The sequence below is a fragment of the Aulonocara sp. 'chitande type north' Nkhata Bay genome, linkage group LG18 (assembly GCF_057382095.1).
Source record: "Aulonocara sp. 'chitande type north' Nkhata Bay isolate Kocher_YH1m ecotype deep benthic linkage group LG18, A_spYH_male_GT1.1, whole genome shotgun sequence".
NCBI classification, from domain to species: domain Eukaryota; kingdom Metazoa; phylum Chordata; class Actinopteri; order Cichliformes; family Cichlidae; genus Aulonocara; species Aulonocara sp. 'chitande type north' Nkhata Bay.
This window is the reverse complement of record NC_141361.1, coordinates 31,152,736-31,178,961: the sequence shown is the minus strand read 5'-3', so window position 1 is coordinate 31,178,961 and position 26,226 is coordinate 31,152,736. Positions and strand designations below refer to the sequence as shown.

Sequence of the window (26,226 nt, the reverse complement as noted above, 5' to 3'; positions counted from 1 at the left end):
GATTTGTCATAACTTTTCCGTTTTGTGGTAAGCTTTTCTTTGGCTGTCACTTCTTCACCCTGACCTGTCTTATTTGGCTCAGCAGAACTAAAATATATATCTGTCTGTGAAGGTTCTCAGTCATCTTAGTCAAATATAAATCCTGCTGCTTTTACACACGCACTCACATAAGCTCAGCGATTCTCTGCGCGATCAACCTCTCACATGTTTAAGCTGCGGGAGATTTCACTTGTCATGTTTGCATAGTAAGCTAACGATTAATAAGACGATGTCAGAGGAATTGGTGCGCAAATTATGATCACTCACAGATCAGTGCTGTCGCTCTCTATACACAGTTCGCGCGATTGCAAAGTGAAAGCAAAAAACAAGAGCAAATTCAAACGCGATTTCAATATGTCACATATTGACAGTGGCTCACCGATGCCAATGACATAATTACCCAGCTACATTTCCGAAAGAATGCAAAAGCATTGACATATATTTTTCCTTCCTACAATAGCCCGACGGGCAGAGCAGAGATAGATTTTGGTACCCCGACTGAAAAAAATCGCTAGCCCTGTATCTGATTGAGGAATCACTCATCTTTGGAAAAGAGAGTTTATTACAGAGAAATGTCTCTTTCCAAAATAAAAGCTATACTATCCGCTTCTTCTGGGCTATATTCTCAGCAGCATATTAAACGGCTGTCTAAATGACTCGGCTAAAGTTAGTAGCATGCTTGCTTGTTTTTTTTCTGCTTCCACTTGTCTTTGCACTAGGATGATGTCGGCGTAAATGTGCAGTCATATTCGTTGTGTTCCCACTAGTGCTTTCAGGTTAATCTCGTTGAAATGACCTTAACGCCACAACACGGCAAATCTCCGTTAACGAGCTACCGCCGATCGCCCCGTGCATGGGGCTAGACGGCCAACACGTTAACGAGCTAACTGCGCTAACACACTAGTTCCCACCCATGTAATTGAGCATTGCGTGGCACATCCAACATACTGTTTTACTTTAGTCCATGACTCGCTTACCTTCAGGGTCATACGTCACATGAAAACCAAAATAATTCCAAACGCCAGATCTGAATGAGGGTGGGGGAGGTCCATGTTGTAAGGAGAGCTTAACTTCTGTTCAGTGTTCAGTGCTAGGACCAATTCTGTTTACATTATACATGCTTCCCTTAGGCAGCATCATTAGAAGACATAGCATACATTTTCACTGCTATGCCGATGACACCCAGCTCTATCTGTCCATGAAGCCAGATAACACACACCAATTAGTTAAACTGCAGGAATGTCTTAAAGACATAAAGACCTGGATGGCCGCTAACTTTCTGCTTCTTAATTCAGATAAAACTGAGGTTATTGTACTCGGCCCTGAAAATCTTAGAAATATGGTATCTAACCAGATTCTTACTCTGGATGGCATTACCTTGGCCTCCAGTAACACTGTGAGGAACCTTGGAGTCATTTTTGACCAGGACATGTCCTTCAAAGCACATATTAAACAAATATGTAAGACTGCTTTCTTACATTTGCGCAACATCTCTAAAATTAGAAATATCCTGTCTCAGAGTGACGCTGAAAAACTAGTTCATGCATTTATTACTTCCAGGCTGGACTACTGTAATTCATTATTATCAGGATGTCCAAAAAACTCACTGAAAAGCCTTCAGCTAATCCAAAATGCTGCAGCAAGAGTCCTGACAGGGACTAGAAAGAGAGAGCAGATTTCTCCTGTTTTGGCTTCCCTTCATTGGCTTCCTGTTAAATCCAGAATTGAATTCAAAATCCTGCTCCTCACATACAATAAATAATAATAAATTAAATAATCAGGCCCCATCTTATCTTAATGACCTTGTAGTACCATATCACCCTATTAGAGCACTTCGCTCTCGCTCTGCAGGCCTACTTGTTGTTCCTAGAGTATTTAAAAGTAGAATGGGAGGCAGAGCCTTCAGTTTTCAGGCCCCTCTTCTGTGGAACCAGCTTCCAGTTTGGATTCGGGAGACAGACACTATCTCTACTTTCAAGATTAGGCTTAAAACTTTCCTTTTTGCTAAAGCATATAGTTAGGGCTGGACCAGGTGATCCTGAATCCTCCCTTAGTTATGCTGCAATAGACGTAGGCTGCCGGGGGATTCCCATGATGCATTGAGTTTTTCCTTTCCAGTCACCTTTCTCACTCACTATGTATTAATAGACCTCTCTGCATTGAATCATATCTGTTATTAACCTCTGTCTCTCTTCCACAGCATGTCTTTTATCCTGTCTTCCTTCTCTCACCCCAACCGGTCGCAGCAGATGGCCGCCCCTCCCTGAGCCTGGTTCTGCCGGAGGTTTCTTCCTGTTAAAAGGGAGTTTTTCCTTCCCACTGTCGCCAAAGTGCTTGCTCATAGGGGGTCATATGATTGTTGGGTTTTTCTCTGTATCTATGAAGCGCCTTGAGGCGACTTTTGTTGTGATTTGGCGCTATATAAATAAAATTGAATTGAATTGAATTCTGTCTCGCTAGCTTGCCCTGCGCTCTTCCTTCTGACGATGCTGTCTGTGTTGAGCGCTCAGTGAATCTGCGTTCGACTACTCCGCCTAGGCTGCACTGTCGACCCTAGGCAGAGTAGTCGAACGCAGATTCACTGAGCGCTCAACACAGACAGCATCGTCAGAAGGAAAGTTGATAAAATAAATTACAAATTTTGTATTGTTCGATACATGTGCGTACCGAACCGAAAGCACTGTATCGAACGGTTCAATATCGATACGAATATCGTTGCACCCCTAATATATATGTATATATATGTATGCATGTGTATATGTGTGTATATATGTATAAAACCAACATGAAGAAGAAGCTTCTCGGATGAGAGGTGAAACATCTTCAAGTCCAGACGCTTTTCTTTCCAAGCTCCTTAGACTACGATGACCTGCATGACTGAGAACCTTCACAGACAAACCTAGAAAAATTTACTCCACGTGCATTTTTCTAGGTAGTAATTTTCAGAGTGCACTCTATGGCAGGAGAAACATTCTGCTTAACTGGAAAGATTATATGTTCAGTGGGGGGAGATAATTATTTGATCCCATGCTGTATTTGTAATTTTAGAAATGAGCAGTCTGTTTTTTTTAATGGTAGCTTCATTTTAATAGAGACAGAATCAACCAAACATTACATAAAAATTAATTTGCATATCATTGAGTGAAATAAGTATTTGACCGTGTATAAATCAGCCAGAATTCTGGCTCCTCAAAACTGTCTGGGATCCCATGTGGCACACAGATTACAATCAATTGCAGATATCCCTTATCTGAGAAAATGACAACTATATTTGCAACATTTAGGAAAAACAAAATGACTCAATAATTCAGTTCATCCAATGATGTACATATCAATGTAGAACTTTTACATAATGTGTTTTTTTTTCTGGATTTTTGGTTGATATTATGTTTCCTTCCATTAAAATTAAACTACCATTAAAATTAGAGACTCTTCATTTCTTTCTAAGTGAGCAAAATTCAGCCGGAGATCAAATAACTATTCCCCCACTGTCTACAGTAGAGAACATTAAATCAAAATGATCATGCAATGTGGAGAGAAATGCTCTGTGCTCTTTAATGCATGAGCTAAATCCCAGCACATGTTACACTGCTGCATGTAATCAGCATCTACTGCTAGACTTATGCTCATCAAATATCAAGTGTGGTATCTTTTACTTTGCAGTTTCAACCATCTGGCCTTCCTTTTGCATAATACAGCACACCACAAGTCACGTCTAAAGTGCCGGACTGCGTGCGCGCACACACAAAACCCAAGCCTATCAATCCCTTGTCACAAACTTTCTCTTTCTGTGGCAGGTAGCGGTGAGAAAGTTGGCAAAGACATGAGCTGCCAAATGCAAAAGCCCCTTGGCCATTCCTGTCTACCCACAATGCACCGCTCTGCCTCTGTTCTCATCGTTTTCTACTTTAAGCCAGAGACAGCTAACAGCCACAGGCGAAAAGCGCGCATACGTGCAAAAATACTTTATATGCCTTCAAATGCCCACAAATTAACGGCTCACTAAATTCCTCTTGCAGACAGCGATTATGCAACTGTGAGCACACACAGCAAGCTCTATGAACTAAAGCAGGGTACATAGAGCTGGAGTAAGAGTGATGCTCTCAAGCTAAACTCTTTGTATGAAATGTGTAAGTAAACAGAATTACAGTGGGCTTATTTGTGTGTCTATGTTAGCTGCACATGTTTGCTATGTACCACAGGCCTTCAAGCTGGCTGTAGTTAAACCTTTACTCAAAAAGCCATCTCTAGACCCAGCAGTCTTAGCTAATTATAGGCCAATCTCCAACCTTCCTTTCATATCAAAAATCCTTGAAAGAGTAGTTGTCAAACAGCTAACAGATCATCTGCAGAGGAATGGTTTATTTGAAGAGTTTCAGTCAGGTTTCAGAGCTCAGCACAGCACAGAAACAGCTTTAGTGAAGGTTACAAATGATCTTCTTATGGCCTCTGACAGTGGACTCATCTCTGTGCTTGTCCTGCTAGACCTCAGTGCAGCGTTCGATACTGTTGATCATAATATCCTATTAGAGCGATTAGAACATGCTGTAGGTATTACAGGTACTGCACTGCAGTGGTTTGTATCATATCTATCTAATAGACTCCAATTCGTGCATGTAAATGGAGAGTCCTCTTCACACACTGAGGTTAATTATGGAGTTCCACAGGGTTCAGTGCTAGGACCAATTCTGTTTACATTATACATGCTTCCCTTAGGCAGCATCATTAGAAGACATAGCATACATTTTCACTGCTATGCAGATGACACCCAGCTCTATCTGTCCATGAAGCCAGATAACACACACCAATTAGTTAAACTGCAGGAATGTCTTAAAGACATAAAGACCTGGATGGCCGCTAACTTTCTGCTTCTTAATTCAGATAAAACTGAGGTTATTGTACTCGGCCCTGAAAATCTTAGAAATATGGTATCTAATCAGATTCTTACTCTGGATGGCATTACCTTGGCCTCCAGTAACGCGGTGAGGAACCTTGGAGTCATTTTTGACCAGGACATGTCCTTCAACGCACATATTAAACAAATATGTAAGACTGCTTTCTTCCATTTGCGCAACATCTCTAAAATTAGAAATATCCTGTCTCAGAGTGACGCTGAAAAACTAGTTCATGCATTTATTACTTCCAGGCTGGACTACTGTAATTCATTATTATCAGGATGTCCAAAAAACTCACTGAAAAGCCTTCAGCTAATCCAAAATGCTGCAGCAAGAGTCCTGACAGGGACTAGAAAGAGAGAGCATATTTCTCCTGTTTTGGCTTCCCTTCATTGGCTTCCTGTTAAATCCAGAATTGAATTCAAAATCCTGCTCCTCACATACAAGGTCTTAAATAATCAGGCCCCATCTTATCTTAATGACCTTGTAGTACCATATCACCCTATTAGAGCGCTCCGCTCTCGCTCTGCAGGCCTACTTGTTGTTCCTAGAGTATTTAAAAGTAGAATGGGAGGGAGAGCCTTCAGTTTTCAGGCCCCTCTTCTGTGGAACCAGCTTCCAGTTTGGATTCGGGAGACAGACACTATCTCTACTTTTAAGATTAGGCTTAAAACTTTCCTTTTTTCTAAAGCATATAGTTAGGGCTGGACCAGGTGACCCTGAATCCTCCCTTTGTTATGCTGCAATAGATGTAGGCTGCCGGGGGATTCCCATGATGCATTGAGTTTTTCCTTTCCAGTCACCTTTCTCACTCACTATGTATTAATAGACCTCTCTGCATTGAATCATATCTGTTATTAACCTCTGTCTCTCTTCCACAGCATGTCTTTATCCTGTCTTCCTTCTCTCACCCCAACCGGTCGCAGCAGATGGCCGCCCCTCCCTGAGCCTGGTTCTGCCGGAGGTTTCTTCCTGTTAAAAGGGAGTTTTTCCTTCCCACTGTCGCCAAAGTGCTTGCTCATAGGGGGTCATATGATTGTTGGGTTTTTCTCTGTATCTATGAAGCGCCTTGAGGCGACTTTTGTTGTGATTTGGCGCTATATAAATAAAATTGAATTGAAATTGAATTGAATTTGCTCATCATGGTAAACAGCTTACTTACACTGCTATTAACTGTGTGTTAATTCCACAGCCAAAAAAAAAAAGAAAATCATTGAATTACTTTGTTAGTTTGTGAGGTTAACTTGAATTGGATGTCCTCATTGTTTCCTCCGTTTTCTTCCCTTTCAAGGAGCTCTGCTAATCCGTCTAATAGCACGTTACATGTGGTCTGTACCTTTAACAAGAACTGAACTGCTTCTTGACTCTTAAGTCAAGTGGATTAATACTTTTACTGTTAGGAATTTTAATCCACTGAGTTTGGGGCTGAGGTGGAGTGGGCAGGACCAGAGGAGAGGAAAACAATGCACAGGTTCACTGGGTCACAGAAATCTGAGCTCTGAGTCAAAACCAGAACTCTATTGTGTGGATGTACCTGTTCAACTGCTCGGTAACGCACACATGGCAGGAATTCAGTGCGTTTAGACATGTGGAAAAGAAATAGTAAAAACTTATATGTGATTACTCATGAAAGTGACCACTTTCATGAGTAAATCATATAAAGGCTTACATGATTTACTCATGAAAGTGGCCACTTTCTCATTACTTTCATACATTGTTTTAGTAAGTATCCAAAACATACAAGTTTCATTATATAATTTTTCAAGGGATCTTATATCTGTTTTCACTTTTATATGCTTTTCATACAAGTTTCACACAAGACAGATACAAACTTTATAAGATTTATATATATATCTTTTCCATATGGGCATGGTCAAGATGACCTCATAAAGTTCAAACTGAGGACCAGAATGGGGAAGAGAGATGATTTTGGAGATTTTGTGCCATACAGGCTGATCTGAGAATTTCAGAAACTGCTGACAGTTTACAGAGAAATGTCTGAAAACCAGAAAATATCCAGCGGCTGTTCGCCTGGTGAAATCACCTTGTTGATGCCAGAGGTCGGAGGAGAATGTTCAGACTGCTTCGAGGTGAAAAAAATGCAACAATACCTCAAATGTCCACTTGTTACAACCAAAGTATGTGAAAAAGAAAGAAAAAAAATCTCCGAACTGGATTAAAGCTGGGTGTTTGTAATCTATTTAATAAGCTGTCTAGGTGCTGATGGAAAAATCTTGATTTCTAATTCTAAAGAATTCTTCTTATCAAAAATGAAGCAGCTGATGTTAAAACTGATGGTAGATCTTCCAATAGAATCACCAGAAAGCTCAACTTGGTCCACCATAGGCTGCAGGGGGCGATGTTTTGCAGGAAGTTTATTCAGTATGGATGCACATATACAAGGTAACTGCACTGCACAGCAGAAGCGAGACTGCTCCTATTTATACTATGATGCTGTGGCCTGGAGTCTTCCTTCAGCTGGAAATAGGACTAGATAGAAGACTTTCTCATGTGCCAACATTTTGCCCAGGGTGGTGGTGACGGTAGTGGTAGTGGGAGCACATACAAATTCCTGTCCTCCCTCCTCAGCCCTTAAATATTCTGCTTTCCCTTTTTCTCCGTGCCTCCTTACATAAGAAGTAAAATAAAATAAATATTTGATCCACTTTGAAACCGCTTCTTATGAATATCTAACTCTGCTGCGAACTTTGAAGAGAACTATATTTGGTAACTTAATGAGTTAGCCGGTGCTAAACAAATCTTAATTAATCCTTAATAAACAAATGAAAAGAGCAGCAGTGGGATGGGGAGGGGGAGGACAGGCCCATTATTATCACAAGGCTGCTATGCAAAAACACCGATAACAGAACCGGCAGAATTAACACACTGTAGGGCCGATTGTTTTCAAAAAGCTATTAATCCTCAGGGGTTTTTTTTCTCATGACATTATATCAATCAGAAGTGGAGTGAGAGTTTGAAACTGAGCATGTTAAAAGTGGATTTTGCCAAACGCAGAAGCAACATGATCAAGTAAAAGTACAACGGGGGTAATATTTCAATATTTGTCATAAGGACATGCTTGTGTGTGAAGAGAGGGAAATGGACCGGGTTTAATTAGCCATACGGAAAAAATAACGGTATACCTTTAATTACCTGCAGCTTAAACTGTTTTTAATTTGGATTCATACGAGTTGTAGGTCAGACCTGAGAAAATCTGTTTTCTGCTGCGCTGTCAATTAGAGAGAATAATTCCACTGAGCACCATGATACACATTAATTATCCGGTGACTGAGAAGCTGCAGAAACACCACAATTTGCCTAAAAGAAAGAAAATATCGAGTTGGATAACAGTTATAATGCCAAGGTGATGCATTTTCTTTTCATTAATTTTTGTATCCCCTAGAAACGAAGCAGAAATGTAGCCAGGTGAGGAAAATCTGGCTACATTTCTGCTTCTTTTCACTGCTTCTGTTTTTGTATCCTTGAACGCATTGTCATGTTTTCTTCTCTGAATAGGCGGGAAGTGCAACAACATGTGAACTCTGCTGCAGCGATGTAGCGGCTTGTAAAAACACAGCAGGAGGTCATGTTGCCACCGTAATGGAAACGAAGGTTATAGCTGTAATGTACTCCAGTTCAGGACTAAACAGAGCAAAAGCATGCAGTCGTGGTCTCTAACAAGATAAGCTGTTAGCTTCATTGTGTTTTCATACGTGAATGTAATTGTGTGTCAGCTCAGTGAGACTGCCATCTTGGATTTGTCAAGGCAAATGCATTAGAGATCTCGCTCACCTAATGCGAATGAGCACAGGGCGATAAAAATTTGGCATTCTCACAACACCCTGATTCAGTGGGTATTTACTATGATGACATGCGGCCAGCTGCAAAGCATCTGATTTGCATGTGCCGCTGATGTGATGTGGGCTGTCCCTGAGGACTGCTAAAGGAATGAAAACATAGCACATTTACATTAACCATCATAGTACATTTCTTTTTATCCAAAGCACAATCGTTTGTGTATAACAATCTCATATTTTGAATCCTTTCTTTTTTGCATGACTTTAAACGTTATTATTTTGCTCATAAGAAAGACAAGAAACATGTAAACTGGACACTTTTGTCAATATCTATTTTTACAGCTATCAGCTATAAAACACAGTAACATATTGCAATTACAAGTTTTCTGAAATTGTGTGTTTAAAATGTGAAAATTAAGTATAATCTCATTCAAATTTTAAAAAATATTGTGTAATATAATGGCGGTTAGCACTGTTGCCACTTGGATATGATGGAACTGACGTAACAAGTCAGATTGTGAAATTTTTTCCCTCCTGGATATTCCTTGATCCACTCCGAGAGGTTTTACTGCAAAGAGGAAGTGTTTAAGAATCACAGCCACAAACTAGCACAGTACATAAGCTACAGCGCAGCATCGCCGAGTGCCGAGTATCATAGTGTGTAAAAAGTCACTCTGCTGACTCAGTAACCTCCTCTGGCATTAACAGCACAAAAACTGTGTACCATACAGTATATATGAACACTGACTTGTTCTGGATTTGGTCCCAGGATTTGTCTTTTTTGTTTTAGGATTTGTTGTGAATATATTTGAATTTGGGGGCCTGTCTGGGTTCAATTTACTCCAGTGATTGAAGTTTTGGATTTAATAATCTCATAGTGACTTTTGTTCCTTTTGAGTCTTTGCTTTCTGTCTTTACTACATTGGAGGGTTTTTCCTTTGAGTTTCTGTTTTGGGATCCTGTGTTTTTGGGTTATGTCGATTTTATTTTTGTCACAATGTGTTGTTTGGGGACAATTTTTCTGCAAAAACAAAACTTTTGATTTGGATCCGAAAATGCCTGAATTTTGTATAGTTTTTTCACAACTTTCTGGGGAATTAAGGCCTTTACGCTTGACGTTGTTTGATTTTGTTGACATATTAGAATCCCGATATACTGTAAGTCATGACACCTGTGATGGCCAAACCCATGGCCACACTCTAAAAGTTGGTAACTCTTATGTATGTATGAATGAAACTATATGTATTTTCAGAGCCAAGTAGTTACAGTATGAGGGATCCTGAGGAAGTTCTAGACCAGCATATTGAATAAGTCTTGTGTCTTTAAAGAGAGCATAGTGTAAATCAATCCAATCAATCAATCCCTTGTTAAAAAATGCTATCAGTAGAAAAAATATTACGCTTCCCATAGTAGAGTGCTAAGTTTATAAGCTAGCACTGCTACACACTGCACACTGGCACAAAACCTTGTGTGGCCTTCTTGCTGTTGTAGATCCATGACTGCTGAATGCACATTCACAACTTGATATTTCAGAACCGACTGGATTGTCAGATGCTACCAAGCTGTAAGCAAAAGACAGCTAATCAATACCCTGAGCTACTTTCACTTGATCTGTCATTCAATAAGACAATATGTCAGCTTTCTCAAATAGGCCATGTCTCACAGTAGAATCAAACTCTTTCAGACTTCACACTGTGCTTTCCCCAGTAGCAGATGTGGTGACAGCAAAGAGATGATGAACGATACAAGGACAAAAGCTGACAGATGTGATAAATACAACGTCGAATGGCTAATCAATCTCACGCGGGGAGAAGGAAACGAAGGAAAAACAGCAGCAGGGATCTCCTGGTGTGAGTCAGCAGAGGCAAAAGAGTTTGATTGGCAGTGTGTAAACGCATGTGTTTGTGGGCTGTTGGTTTTTTTTTTGCAGACTGCATGTCCGTGTGTGAGAGTGTGGGTGAAGCTTTTTCTCATGCCTGACCCTGTCTTTATGAACCAAACAGGAAGTTTGGGCACCCACACTGTTTCATAAAATACGTGGGTTTTTTAGTGCCTGGTAACAAACACTGGCATCGGCCCAAACGTAGTGAAAAATGGCACAATGCAAAAACAAGTTTGAAAGGAAGTGACAAATGACTGGCTTAAGGAATAACGAACCTTCACCGTGGTGCAGTCGGATGAAGAGGAGTGAGTGAGCAACTATTTGTTTGTCTTCACTTTCTTCGGACAGCTGACACGTCCTTCTCTTCTGCCTTTTTCTTTCACACCTTCTCATCAGAAGGCCATTACCATGCCCTAGATGATGTGGAAGTTTGTGTGTAGGTGTGTGTACACGACCTACGTGTGTGTGACCGTCCAAGTCTACGTGACCTACTTAGATCAGGAATGGATCTCGGGACGTTGTAGTAACTCACAGAAATCACTGAGTGAAAAACATGAACAATCCATTATCTTAGCCTGCTTTCAGCATTTTTAACAGCTATCTTTGGCTTCTTCACATTTCCTCTGTTCAGCTCCATGCAGAGTAAACATCCCCACTTTGGATGTTTACAGTTGAGTTGATATACACTTGTCATAGGCATGAATGTTATGGTAATTTGGGGGCTTTTAATGATTTCTTTGAAGACTTTTTTTAAGGATTTTTTTCTAATCCACACAGTGAAAATTATACATACAGCTTCAATATACTGTACACCAGTGGTCGCCAACCTTTTTTGCACCTCGGACCAGTTTATGTCCGACAATATTTTCACGGACCTTTAAGGTGTCATGGAGACCGGCCCACCAGGTATTATAGGAAAAGCCATAAAGCCTTTAAATGAAAACAAACGCTGTTGTGACAGTGATGTACACTATCTTGTTGGTATTTATCTATGATTTCTATACATTTTACATCTGATGACCACTTTGGTTGTAAGATTCAGATAATTATTTATTAAAAGCTAGACATTTTAAATGAGAATAAGAAAGAAAAGTATTTCTTTGCCCCCCTTTCCCTGTTAATGCCCTACCTGGCCCCCTGGCATAACTTTACTAGACCCGCCCCTGCACAGTTACCAGCTGTCAGCTAAGTAAAAAAAGGATCCTGGTGTTATTTGTCTCTCAGAAACAGTTCATAACTTCCCTTCAACTCATTCACGTCACCTAAAAGGTAAACCTGTTTCTCCATCACCTGTTCAGCTCTGATGATTCAGTAAGGACATCTCCTGGTTTCATCTTCATGTTTCCCTTTCACCACATATCCAAACCGACATCATGACCAGCAGCTTTACAGCTGTGGCTCCAGCAAACATCAGCTGATACTAGAAATTAATATTAAGCTTGTAGCTTCCCATTGCCAGTGTGTGAATATGTGTGTGAATGGGTGAATGACTGAATGTAGTGTAAAGCGCTTTGGGGTCCTTAGGGACTAAGTAAAGCGCTATAGAAATGCAGGCCATTTACCATTTACCATTTAAATGAATTCTAACAACAGCTTACTAAGCTTAAATGTGCTGCTGTTTTTTAGCGCAACATCAGCTGGTTTTGTCTTTCTGGCGCAAAGTGAACGATAAACAAAAGAGAAAAGCCGATCAGCCGATCATTGATCAGTTTCATGATTGACAAGAGAGGGAGGGGGAGGGAATGAGAGAAGAAGAGGCAGCTGACAGCGTAAAGACACAGAATAGCTTCAGCTTTGTGTCTTTTTTTTCATTCTAGCTGAAGTATGGGACAAATTGCATTCCTTTTCATCTCAATACTAGAGATGGACCGATCCGATATTACGTATCGGTATCGGTCCGATACTGACCTAAATGACTGGATCGGATATCGGAGAAAAATAAAAAATCTAATCCGATCCATTAAATATCACGAAAGCACCTCACAAAACTTGCAACACGCCGTAACTCACCTCAGAACGTTAGCATGTCGGAGCAGTATGCATCACGTGATAGAGCGGCTGTGGCATGCGGAACCTGTGGTCTGGATAGCATTTGGAGCTTCGCTAGCAACCTGGCATTTCATCTCCGACAAAGTTATCCCCGAGAGAAGTAAAGCAAGTGTGTAAGTCCATCTCTGAATGTTTGTAAAGCATTCCTGCGTTAAGCTTAACGAGCGACTGCCTCTCGCTCTCCGGCTGCTACTTCAATCGTGAAACTGCTTAAATGATCAGCTGATCGGCTTTTCTGTCGCGAGTCCGTCTTTGTTTTTGGCCCACTTTGCACCAGAAAGAGGAAACCAGCGGCTGAACAACAGCAGCACGTTTAAGCTTGATAAGCTGTTGTTAGAATTTATTTAATATTACTTTCTACACCAGGATCTTTTTCTACGTAGCTGACGCTGGTAACTGTGCAGGGGCGGATCTACCAAAGTTTAGCCAGGGGGGCCGATAGGGCATTAACTGGGAAAAGGGGGCACAAAGACATACTTTTCTTTCTTATTCTCATTTAAAACGTCTAGCTTTTAATAAATAATTATCTGACACACAAAGTTTTAATTTGATGTAAAATGAATAGAAGTCAATTACTGTATATAGTGACTATTAAGTCTAATATATATACCCTAGTAAGCTATAGTACTTTTTCCTTTGGGAAGGTACCATCTGTGCAGTCTGCAATTTTGTTGAAGAAAGATGTTGAATCTATTTAATATTTCTTGAAAAATAATTGATTTCTGTGCATTTTTTTTCACACTGCATCAAATTAAGGTTGATTACGTCGATTAAGCATCATGAGGTGGAGCGTGAGGGGTGGTTCCCTATTTTTTATTTATTTATTTTTGTTGTTGCTGGGAGTTGGAACCCTATTAGTTAGGTTGCTTAATATTTACGCTAAGTACTCTTTAAAATACCAGAATAGGGAGGATGGTGTAGGTTTAAGTTTATTAGATTGATCAGTATTGCTGAACTATGAAATATTTTTTTTGTATACAGGTATAACAGAATAGCTTTAGTGTAGTTGTTGTTTAAAACTTGAGTATGAACTTGCAGACTTGCAAAATGCAGCAAGATATTTTAAAAAACAGTTTTGTTGATTAAAAAACACTATATCGGATTCATATCGGTATCGGCAGATATCCAAATTTATGATATCGGTATCGGTATCGGACATAAAAAAGTGGTATCGTGCCATCTCTACTCAATACCATTTTCTTCTGTTTGTCTGTGATAAGATTGCTTTCAGAGCTATTGCCCAAGCAAAGGGGCGGGGTCTCCATCCAACCTCCTCGGCCGTAATTGGTCAAGCCCAGAGTTGATCATGACACATTAGCCAATCCCCACGTTTCATTGTTTATACCATTACAAAAAAACAAACAAAAAAACATCCGCCCATAAAATTGAAAACTCACCATCAGCCCACCGGGCAAATGGCCAATCCAGCTATGCAGGTGCCGAACAACTCACGGACCGGTACGTGGCCCAGAGGTTGGTTGCTGCTGCTGTACAAAGAATATATACATACAACCCAAATAATATTTGGTTAAATGTACCCTAAAACATTGCACCGTGACTAGACCCTTTGGCAGTCATCTAATTACATAACATAATTTTGACTGGATAGTTGACGACCCTTCTTCAGAATTGGTACAGTCTATTTGAATTGGTTGGTTTCCTTGTACAGACCCACATTTTAAGCAGAATCCACAAACTTTCAGTAGAGTTGAGTTTGGGGCTTTGGGAAGACCAAGCTTAATGTTAGCCTGCTTTCTTTTTATCTTTTAAGCATCGATTTGTGTAAACTTGTGTGAACTTCAGAATCTTCAGTTCTTCTTCTTAGATCATCACTGAGTCCCCTGAACTTTTCCATTGTTCTGGCTATTTGTTAATCGGCAAAGAAAAATTAACAGTTGTAGTTAATCATGATCACTAACGAGAAGTTAATAGGTCTTGGCCTTGTCAAGTTAAAAGACATTGAAGAACAGCGCCACTTATTAAAATATTTAAATGAGTGTATGTCTATATTTGAGGCTGTATGCATAATTTTGACCCTGCATGGATTAGAAATATCCCAACATGAATTCAAACGTGTAAATGGGCTGAGTCATAGTGCTTTTCTACTTAGCACTCTACTGCTTTATACATCTTGTTGTATGAACTTGCCATCAAGAGCATTATAACTAATAGAAAGGGTTTTTTTCCTTCAACTCTTCTGTTTCTTGTCTCATTCTTTAGGATCCCAACACTCCTGTGTTGATGCATATGCTGTATGTAACATAATGTACTATAAGCTGCAATAATGAGCATCGAATCTGAAATGCACCAAGTGTTTGTTTTGACAGTTCAAAGCAGATTAGATCTGAAGAATTAACTTTGTTTAGTGTAGTATTTACCCAGCTTTTGTTGCACGATTCCAAATAAATCCAGTGCTATTGGCCTTTTCAACAGTTGGGGAAACAATAAATCCAAACAAAGCCTCTATGTGTAGAACTTTGTGGCACCGTGCTTCCCTCAAGACATTTCATTTCTTACCTTAGTCAAAATTATGATATAGATATTCACGGGTCTGACCAGTTCTTTGAAACCTGCTTATTAAGGTATTATCACATTTATCTTTGGTTATGGGTTGGTTGATTACATACAGTGGCCCTGAAAGGTCAAATGCACTGCAAGTTTAAAAAAAGGGCAGTAAGTAGAAAAAGACTGCAAAATCTCACAAAAAAACCCCAACAAAAGCAAAACAAAACTCACAAACCACAAAGGAAGTGTTTTTGGAGAGACAATAACGCAGTAGCTACCAGTAAATGGCTAATAACATCTGTCACTTCTGCATCTGTTCTATCATGTCTCCCTAAAAAAAACTTGTTTTGTGAATATCTTGGTCCACTTTCATTGTATCTCTGTATCATTGTATATAACTCTGGTTATATTTTTTCTATTTCCATGTGTTTTATTCAAATTCATTGTCTTTTGCAGTATTTTTTTTCTTTACCACAAGCTCATGTATTAAAAGCCTGATAATTATAACACAACATTACATGACTTACTGTTATATATACAACTAAATCAGTACAATTTAAAATTAGCATACCTGAGTTAAGTGTATTCAAAAAAGGGATTGTAAATAAAAAATCATTAAAGTCTTTAGCCTTCATTAATGCATAACCAACACAAAACACAGTCCAGCTGTGTTGCCCAATCTTGACTGTACTGTAAAAAAATCTGCTGGATGCTTAGTCACACATAGAATTTCCAACAAAGCTGCTCAGACTTTGACAAAATGTGGGCGAATGATGCGTCCTACTGCATTAGGGTATTTTCAAAAATAATACTGAGCATCTGTAGCCCAAGGCTCTCTCCTAACAGATCAAAATGTGGTGACATATTTGTGACACATTAGCTCAGATGGGCATTCCATCATTTGTGTTTACTGTTTACCGTCAGCTTGTTTCGCCCCGAAAGGATGGGGAATTATCCTCACTACATTCTGGTGATCATATTTCATTAATTGTGACAGCCCTCCATTTACGTCGCACGCACACTCGCAAGAACGCTCACACGCACATTCACACACACGGACTTCTAACCTGTTCCTTGACTGAGGCGAGGATGGCGGAGGTGGTTTCAGACTCGGAGCCGTCTCCGTTGGAGGCATTGAGGACGGGGCTCAACATGGTAGCAGCGCTGGCAGTGTCAGACGCCACCTCAGGCACTGGCATACCTCCTGGAAAACAAGGGAACATGCAAGTCTTTTACTATTAGACACTGACATCCCAACATTTAGAGTGGGACATAATTTTTACACTCGTCATGCACACATGAGTGGAGGTTGGATGTGGAGCTGTGTAACAAATCCATTTGGAAAAAAATCTATTTGGTCACTGACAAAACCTGCTAAAAGACTACTGCTCCGCTCTTTATTTGCATTTTCTTTCTGACTTTTTCAGATTCAGGTCATAGGTAGCTAGAGCTTATTGTAGCATGCATTTAAAAAAGGGCAGTGACGCATCAAGGACAGGTGCACGGGAGCAAAACAAATGTAGGCCAGCGAGAAGAGGGAGCATACTCTACAGAGATAATGCAGAATCAAATTTTGTAGACACACATTTTTAAAAATTGTGTTCAGCGTCCTGCTTGGTTGTAGACAATTTTCAATCAATCTGGTGCTGTGTCTCCTGTACAGCACAGAATGCGTTCAGCTTGTCAAATTTACATAAATCTTCGCTAGCAGAAGACAGCAAACACAACAGTGTCAATGTCAAAGGATTATAAGGCGCATTAAGCAAAACAAAACAGTCAGGTAAGTCAAACTTTATTCAACTCAATCTTCTTGCTTCCTCTACTTCTGCACCATTGATTCTCTCGCAGCTGTTCTATTTCCATGTTCTGGACCTGAAAACAGGTTTTGATCTTTGGTTTCATTCTATAATACTGGACTTATTTTTCTAAGAAGGTTTGAACTTTGAGAGTGTTTAAACAAGAGAGAAAAGTGTAAAAATGTTCATGCCTGTCTGAGAAAAGTGTATAAAGTGTGGAGTGATGGGTTTTACAGCCTTAAAACATCTATAATAATAAAAAATAAAGTTGGCTACTTCGCAGATTTCACCTATCGCGGGTTATTTTTAGAACGTAACACCCGCAATAAACGAGGGACCACTGTAGTCAAATTTACTTACGGTATAATTATTTCTTTGTTTCCTTTAAAAATCTGATTTGTTACCTTTTTATTATAGCATACCTACCATTTATATTGTATATATTTACACTGTAATTTCAAAGAAAATGCATAAAACTTCCACTTATTTAGAGGGGAGTTTTATCCTTAGTCACAGGTCGTGCTATAATGTGTTGCTAAGAGTGCTACAATATTTTGTTCCTCACAAAATAAAAAGAAGATATAGATTTAGTAACAATGAAGCAGATCGAACATAACACGTCTACTGTAGAGCTAATCTGCACAGGTAACGGTTCATAATATGCATCCATCCATGTTCTGCCTCTTATCTGGGTCGCAGGTTCAACAGTCTAAGCAGAGGTGAGACTTCCTAACCAGCTCCTCCAGCTTTTCTTGGGGTTACACTGAGGTTTTCCCATGTCTTCGGTCTTCCCCAGGGCCAGAACACCTCACCTAAGAGGTGTCAGATGCCTGAGTCACCTCACCTACTGCTTTTGATGTGGATGTGCACCATTCTGAGCCTCTGCTGTATGAACAAGAGAGCCCAGCTACCTTTCAGAGCAAGCTCATTTCCAGTGCATGTATCCACATATTGTTTCCGATGCTACACACAGCTCATGGTCCTTGCTGAGAGCAGGAATGTAGACTTAACAGTAAATTAGCAGCTTCACTTTCATCCTTTATTTTAACCATCCATCCATCCATTCGCTTCCGCTTATCCTTTTCAGGGTCGCGGGGGGCGCTGGAGCCTATCCCAGCTGTCATAGGGCGAGAGGCAGGGTACACCCTGGACAGGTCGCCAGTCTGTCGCAGGGCTAACACACAAGGACAGACAAGCATTCACACTCATTCGCACATTCACACCTAGTGACAATTTGGATTATCCAATTAACCTATCCCCACAAGCTGTCTTTGGACGTTGGGAGGAAGCCCGGTGGCACGGTGGTTAGCACTGTTGCCACACAGCAAGAAGGTCCTGAGTTCAATTCCAACATCAGGCCGGGGTCTTTCTGTGTGGAGTTTGCATGTTCTCCCCGTGTTTGCGTGGGTTCCCTGCGGGTACTCCGGCTTCCTCCCACCGTCCAAAGACATGCAGCTTTGTGGGGATAGGTTTATTTTAACCATTTGTAGTTATTTTACTGTTAAGAAAAAAGCTGTAAAGTTGCGTCTGGTATTTAAAAAAGTTTGTAACTGCCTCTTAGATAAGGTCTGAACACATATTTGGGCGGCTATTTTGGTATCACAAGTCTAACTTCCAGAGTTCCAGCATCAGAGGGACTGGCACACACACACACACACACACACACACACACACACACACACAAACACACTCAAATTCCATGCTTGATGCCATGTGTCATCCTGTATTTGACCAAGCGTAGGAGGACACGGGCTTCACATGTGCCATGTAATCCTGATGCAGCACAGAGCTGGTGTAACGGCTGCATCAGCCAGATTTATACACTGGGGAAAGGATTGGAATGAGGAATGCGCACACACAGACACACACACAGATGCGCACACACACACACACACACACACACACACACACACACACACACACACACACACGTGCACACACGTAAAACTGTGCTGCTGGCATGAGGCAGCACAAGCCTAATGCCGAGGTAAGAAAAGTGGAGCCTGTGAGCGGAGAGGAGGGGGGGTGAAGGGAAAAATGAATGAGAGTGAGGATGACAGCCCAGAGAAGACAGCAGAGAGATGGAGGCGAGGTGAGGAGAAAAGAGGAGGAGGTTGATGGGATATGAAGAAAAGACATGATAAGAGGAGAAAACTATTCTTGCATGCTGCTAGGCAACAATCTCTGGTCACTGAAGGCTGCTAATATGGCTGACCTGGCTTTACGTGTCTTCCATTTTGGAGTGTTTCTTTTGCTCTCCGTTTCCCAAATCACTGTTTGTAAACCAAAACCTTTCACTTCCACCCACTTTGCTGCTTACGCGTAATCTCTCTCGCTCCTTCTTTCCTCCTCGTGCCTCCCCACTATTGTGTTCTCCTCCCTCATTTCTCTTCACTTGACCTGTTTCAGTGCGTGCTCATCTTTTTCAGCACATTTCTGCTTTATTAGGCAGCACCCAGAGGAGGGTGACAGAAGGAGGATGACCCACAAGGTTGTGGGTTGAATTTGAACCTGCAATGCTACAATGCACCTGAGCTCTCTCAGCCTCACCTTCTCCGAGGATGCACTGTACCTCATAAACATGCTGCTTATCTGGCTCTGTGACACCGTTACATGCTTCACATTCTTCCTGTCAGCTCAATTTTCTGAAATCTGTACTCTCTGCGTCTGCCGGCACAACTGTAAAGCATGAGCTGTACTGTCCATTTAAAAGGAAACTCAACCCTGCCTATTCTGCTTCTCTTACCACTCTTTGCTCTTTCAGTAGTCATCATCACAGAGTGTCATCCCTCCACTTTTCATGATTTGTCTCATCCCCTCTGGAAATCTCGCTCCTGTGTTCTATGTTTTTGTTTCTGTAAGCAGAGTTGGGTCCTGGTTCATGGCAGCTGTCGCTGAGGCCTTCTCAGTCAGATGAATGTTTGCTTCCATCTTTAAGCTTTCAAGAAGAAACCTGTAACATTTGCTAGACAGCAGCCCCTGTGGCCACCATGTTACGCTGGCCCTGGGAGGCCAAACGGACTGCAACTTAAGAAAACACCAGCAATAAGAAAAATGCTGCAAAAGCACCCAAAACACAACGGAAATAGGAAAAAAGAAAACAGAAATAGAAAAAACGAAAACTGAAATGTGAAAAAACAGATTTCCAAAGCACAAGGGAAGTGTTTCTGGGGAGACAATAACCCGACGGACCACTTGCAGGAACCAAAATATGCTAAGAATTGCGCTGGGAGACACTTAAAAGAAGTGGAGGATGTATCGGTTTTGCGAGGAAAGAAAAGATGAGAGGTAAGTGTGTTAGCCTAACTATTAGCCTAAAAATCCGTCATCAGTATTATATGAATCATGAGATTACAACACGCTTACCTAGCATATTTTGGTTCCTGCAAGTGGTCCGTCGGGTTATTGTCTCCCCAGAAACACTTCCCTTGTGCTTTGGAAATCTGTTCTTTCCTATTTCTCTTTTCATTTTTCCTATTTGTGTTTTGTTTTGTCCTATTTCCATTGTGTTTTGTGTGCTTTTGCAGCATTTTTCTTATTGCTGGTGTTTTCTTAAATTGATGTCCATTTGGCCTCTCAGGGCCACCGTACCATGTTGGTGAAAAATGAAGCCAATGAGGAAAGCTTGCAATGGCTGGTGCTGCTTAGAGAATAAAAGCAGGTGCATAGTGAGGACGTTATACTGTGAGATGGTGCAAAGTTTTTATGTATACAACAGTATACAACAAACAAAGAAAATAAAACATAAAAATGATTTTAAGTTAAATAAGACCAAGATTGTATAAGAGAGTAGTGCAAATTGCTTTAATAAATAATATGTGTACTATAAAAAAAGCAACTGCAAGAAAGCACAATACCGAAATATTTGTGTGAAATCTGGTGCCTGACAAGTGTTGTTCACCTGTCACAGAAGGAAGAGTTACTGTACACTTGAGATGGGTTGAGTATGATGGAGAGCACTTTGTTCAGTGACAAACCAATGAGTGACATCTGTTTCTTACAGTCTATGGTGGACATATTTTTTTGCCACACCGAGTACCACATTGTGCCTAAACACAGATTATTAACACAGCGAATTTCCTTGTGGGGACAATAAAGCCTGACCCTTGAGTTTAGAAAACTGTTTTGTAAAAATCTCCGCACTGAATAAAATGATATACAATTCTTAAAATATGACGGAGATGAAACTAGGCCAGCGAATAAAAAAGAAAAAAGGCAGAAAAGAAATTAGAACTCCTTTTGGAAGTATCAGAACACAAGAATAAGATCCTGCAGTTTCAGTGACTTGGTAGTTCAACAGAGAAGACAGATAATTCAAGTCACTTCAGTAGTTGTCTTTGATCCACCATCCACTGTATGCCACGCTGAGTCACGCATGCAGTGCATACTTGGGAAATAGGCCTTTTTTCACACCAGCAGCATGACTGGTACAAATGAACATTTTAACAGTGAGGCAATGTTCGCTTAACAGAGCCTTTTTAACTACTGGGAATTTCTAGATCTGAGCAATGACCTGCAGCTGTTCTTCATACCGCATTATGACTTTACCGCATATGCCTGTTTATGAGTTGTATCCCATTACTACCGCTGTTAAGCCCATTCATCCATTAGCCTACCTAATCTATTTGCTTAGTCTTGATTGCACAGCCATGATGTACTCATCATGTTTGCACATCTCTTACATCATCACCCCACATCTCTGCTTTTTATCGTTGTCTTGCTTAGTGCACATTTCTGTTTTCTCCATAGGGAATACTTCTGAAATGATTTATGCAGGGCTTACAAAATGAGTTGAAGTCTGGTTGGGTATTTTTTCTATTAAAAACTAAGAGTGTTTGAAAATAAATTTGGGAAATATGGTACTGTGGAAAAAACTCTTGAGCCACACCTCATTTCTTTTTATGTTGCTAGGAAAATGGGAAATAGGTCCAGTGATTTATTGAAATGTGCAAACATAAATCAAAATACAGAGTTTCTACAATTCTAAAAAGCTTGAGTCATTATTTGCTACAACTACCATTTATTCTTCATCACAAACTAAACTTTTGCAGGTAGCTTTTTTGTCATTTCAGGAACTTCAGGAATAGTTCTCAATACTTCTTGAAGGACATTCAAAGCTCTTATTTGGAGGTTTTTTTCCTTTTGTAAGGTTCTTTGTAAAGATGACTCCTCACTGCTTCAATAAGTTAGAGATCCGGGCTTTGGGGACGCCAATCCGTGACTGATGGTGTTCCAGTGTTCGCTTTTTCAATCCAGGTATGCATTGGTACTGCATGGGGGATCAAAATCTGACAATAATTTTATGTGTTTATAATTCCATTAATTTTAACACCATCCTCTACACCAGTGGCTGAAATGTTGCCCCAAACTATGACGGACCCTGTTTGCAGGCATATGAAGCAAAACCACCATCTTAAGTGTGTCAGAATTCCTCCATAGATTCAGGACCTGTATGACAGACAAGCTGTTTAAAAAGCCACAGAAGTCCTACAGACTTTGGTGATTCCAGATTTTTTATGTACTACCACTAATTTATGCAATGAAGCACTTACCGTATGGACTGAAACTATATTACCAGAAACTAGGATGGTGACAAACATTGTGCGTTCTAGATGTCATAATTTCAGACTTCAGCCTCAGTTCTAAAGACATGACCAACACCCTAGCAACCTAGGTTCAATAGGGAAAGATGCGTATTTCTCAACCAGCTGGAGAATCGTTGCTGGCTTTTGCTGGGTAACATTAGTAGGAATGAACGTTCTACATCAAAGCCTCCTAGTTGTTTTCCTTGTTTGCAAATTGCTGGGGTTGCCTGTAGTTTGCATAGAAGATGAAGATTTGTCTGCAAACACACACCAACCACTGAGTGGGAGTAAAACTCGAAAAAGTGCATCACAAACCAAAATGTTGTGCCTTACCAACCAACCACTTCACTTCCGTGCATTTCACATTCACATTTTCACTACTGCTTAAGCCAGTAGTTGGCAAGTGGTTGAAGACCAGTTAGCATCTTCCAGAGAAACTATGTGCTACTGCAGCAATCTACTGGCAACCAAAGCAATCCAATGGAGGGTTTTTTTTGTGCAGTACCATATACTTCTTTGCGACCAAGCATGCCAGTGACACCAATGCACATTTTTCTCTGGCGATCAGCCAACTGGTCCCTAGGTCTGTGTGAGTAGAGCTTAGCATTGTCAGTGGGGCTACCTCAGCATGGTGGTGTTAGCATTAATCCCTCCCCCCAAAAATCACCATGCATACTAATACATTGCTGCACCAACACTAGAAATTCCTACATTGATGGTGAAGGATGTCCTGATCCTGCACTGTGTTCAGTCTCTCCTTACTTTGGCTTGATTAAGCATTAAAAATTTAACCTGACAGTACATCCAAGTTTGATCAGAGAATTGAAACCGAAAGTGGAGAAGGCCCAATTTGCCTATAGAATAAAACGCAAAGGAAGATCTGTTTTTTAATTTTGCAGACAGGGCAGGCAGCCAAATATAGGTCAACTTGACAGACCGTGTCCAAGCCCTCATCACACAACTGACCAGTACAAAGCAGCTTTCCCCAATAACAGCCATCAGAACTAGGTTACAGAGGCCAACAGCCCAGCTAGAGACAAGACTTTGAATATGGATTAGGCCTAAAGGCTTTATTTCACTGAAGTATAATCTTGGATTTTTAGGTCTATATTTCAGCGGTGTAATGCAGGGGTATTTAGGCCTGCATTTCACAGCGTAATCTCTGATATTGCTGTAACATTGTAAATGCAGCTCACCACGCTATGATTGACATGTCTGACATGGGGAATATTGGGCTTAATCTTTTGACCCATTAAGCTCATCAGTCGGGTCTGAGACAGGCATGTTTTGGTGAAGACAGAATTCATCAGAGGTGCAGCAAATCAGCTAAACCTCTGTATGGCAAGGTTCTTTGTGGGTGTTGCATATTGCACTCACGACTCTATTTCCTGTTGTGTACATATGTGTGTGCATAGTGCACTAAAGCGTGTGTGCATATGTGGGTATTTGTACTTTCTATCTGAGATATGAGTGTTTGATGGGCAGTCCCCCGTTGCCTCATTAAAACTTGCAGCAGTGTTTTGTTTTGTCTTCACCAGTCATCTGTCCCTTTGTCTAGACCCTGCACCCACGACTCTGCTTCCAAATTAACAACATTTACCAATGCAATTAGTACTGTCTGTGTATCACTTTGTATTTATTTAAACCCAGTGTCAACCGTGAATGTATGGCTTTAACTTTTCTGTGTTACCTCTGAGAGTTTTGTGATATTTGATTTACTCTTTTGTTGTCTAATGGACATGTCAAAAGAAATGAAACAGTAATGATAGTAGTACAAGACACATTAAAAACCCCAACCGACACCTATCTAATTAAAATCCTGTCTTGGACATTTGAGCAGTCCCTTTTAGCTTTATAGAGCATTTTGCCATCTTTTAAAACATTGATTTCACAGTCCTCAGTTTGATGGGTTTGCTCTTATTTTCCTACCTCAGTAGAGACATATATATACATATTTACACTCAGTTGGTGGAGAACAGAATTAATATGTGAGTTAATGTTGGATTTAACAGTACATGAGCATACCGGCTTTATAGTATAGAGATCCTCCCACTGTACTATATGAACAACAACATGTCTTTTGTCCTGTTTTCCCTCTCTCACCCCAACCAGTCGCAGCAGATGGCCCCGCCCCTCCCTGAGCCTGGTTCTCCCAGAGGTTTCTTCCTGTTAAAAGGGAGTTTTTTCTTCCCACATTTCCTTTGCCAAAGTGCATGCTCATAGGGGGTCATATGAATGTTGGGTTATTCTCTGTATGTATTACTGAAGGGTCTACCTTACAATACAAAGCACCTTGAGGCAGCTGTTGTTGTGATTTGGCGCTGTACAAATAAAACTGAATTAAATTGAATTACTATATGTGAGTATGTGAGTTTACATCAAGGTGTCATCATTTATAACAGGCCTTATCCCAGACATTATTTTGTACTTCTGACTGCTGACTTCTGAAGACAACGCAAGCAATATTATTAATATTTTTTAATGAAAATGGATAATGGATTTTTTGCTGAAAAGGTTTGCATCTATATTAAGACCAACATTACACACAACTTTCTCACACAAGGCTGTCCCTTGAACAGCTTGATAAACATAGCAGTGTTACATAAACTCATAAACTGCATAGATTGCAGTGATTTGCAAACCTATATACCAATTTTTGCTCATAACCAAGCATAGATATCATGTCATTTCTTTCAACTGAGACATTTTACTATTTAGGTGACACATATCAGCTTTTCCAACACATCTGTCACAGTCATGACATTCATGAACCTCCTCTGAAGTCTTTTTCTTTTCCTCCTGGCTGGCAGCTCCATCTTCAACATCCTTTGTTCAGTATATCCTCTATGGCTCCTGTGTACATGTCTCAACCATCTCAGCTACCAACTTTGCTACCTCCAGCTCAGATTCCTGTCTTTTTTTCACTGCAGCTGTCTCAAACCATACGAGCTTGTAAATCTTCCCCTTCATTCTTGCTGCTATCCTTCTGTCATAAATCACCCCTCACACTCATCTCCACCCACTCCAACCTGGCTGTCTTACGTACCGTCCGTTGCTTTGAATGATTGACCTCAGGTATTTTGAAATTTTCTACCTTCACAATGTCTACTCTTTGCATTTTAACTTTTCCACCCATTCCTCCCCTTCCTCTCATTTACACAAATATTTTAGTCTTGCTTCTATTGCCTTTCTTCTGTCCAGTGTATGCCTCCACCTCTCCAGGCGCTCTTCCACCTGTTCCCTACTCTCACTACAGATCAAAGTGTCATCTGCAAACATCAAACTCCAGCAGCCTGCCAGGCTGTCCATCACCACTGCAAACAAGAAGGGGCTCAGAGCGGATTCCTGTTATAATTCCACTAGGAGTGACAGATGGGCTGTGGGGGTGTGATTGGTAGCTTAAACATCTGGAATTGAGAGCATCCATATTTGGAAAAGCACCCACAGTGCTGAAAGGTTCCCATATGGAAAAGATATATATAAATCTTATAAAGTTTGTATCTGTCTTGTGTGAAACTTGTATGAAAAGCATATAAGAGTGAAAACAGATATAAGATCCCTTGAAAAATTATATAATGAAACTTGTATGTTTTGGATACTTACTAAAACAATGTATGAAAGTAATGAGAAAGTGGCCACTTTCATGAGTAAATCATGTGATTTACTTATATGATTTAC

General features: G+C 40.4%; 1 protein-coding gene across 8 annotated transcripts in view; it reads right to left on the bottom strand.

The window, feature by feature from the left end:
• ctnnd2b (catenin (cadherin-associated protein), delta 2b) overlaps positions 1-26,226 on the bottom strand; it is a 227,297-nt gene that overhangs the window by 164,817 nt on the left and 36,254 nt on the right. For all 8 annotated transcript variants that reach the window (XM_086273574.1, XM_086273576.1, XM_086273577.1 and 5 more), the window contains exon 2: positions 16,235-16,371. In XM_086273574.1, coding sequence (XP_086129700.1) covers positions 16,235-16,366 — 132 coding nt within the window. In that variant the 5' untranslated portion in view covers positions 16,367-16,371. The remainder of the gene's footprint in view (positions 1-16,234; positions 16,372-26,226) is intronic.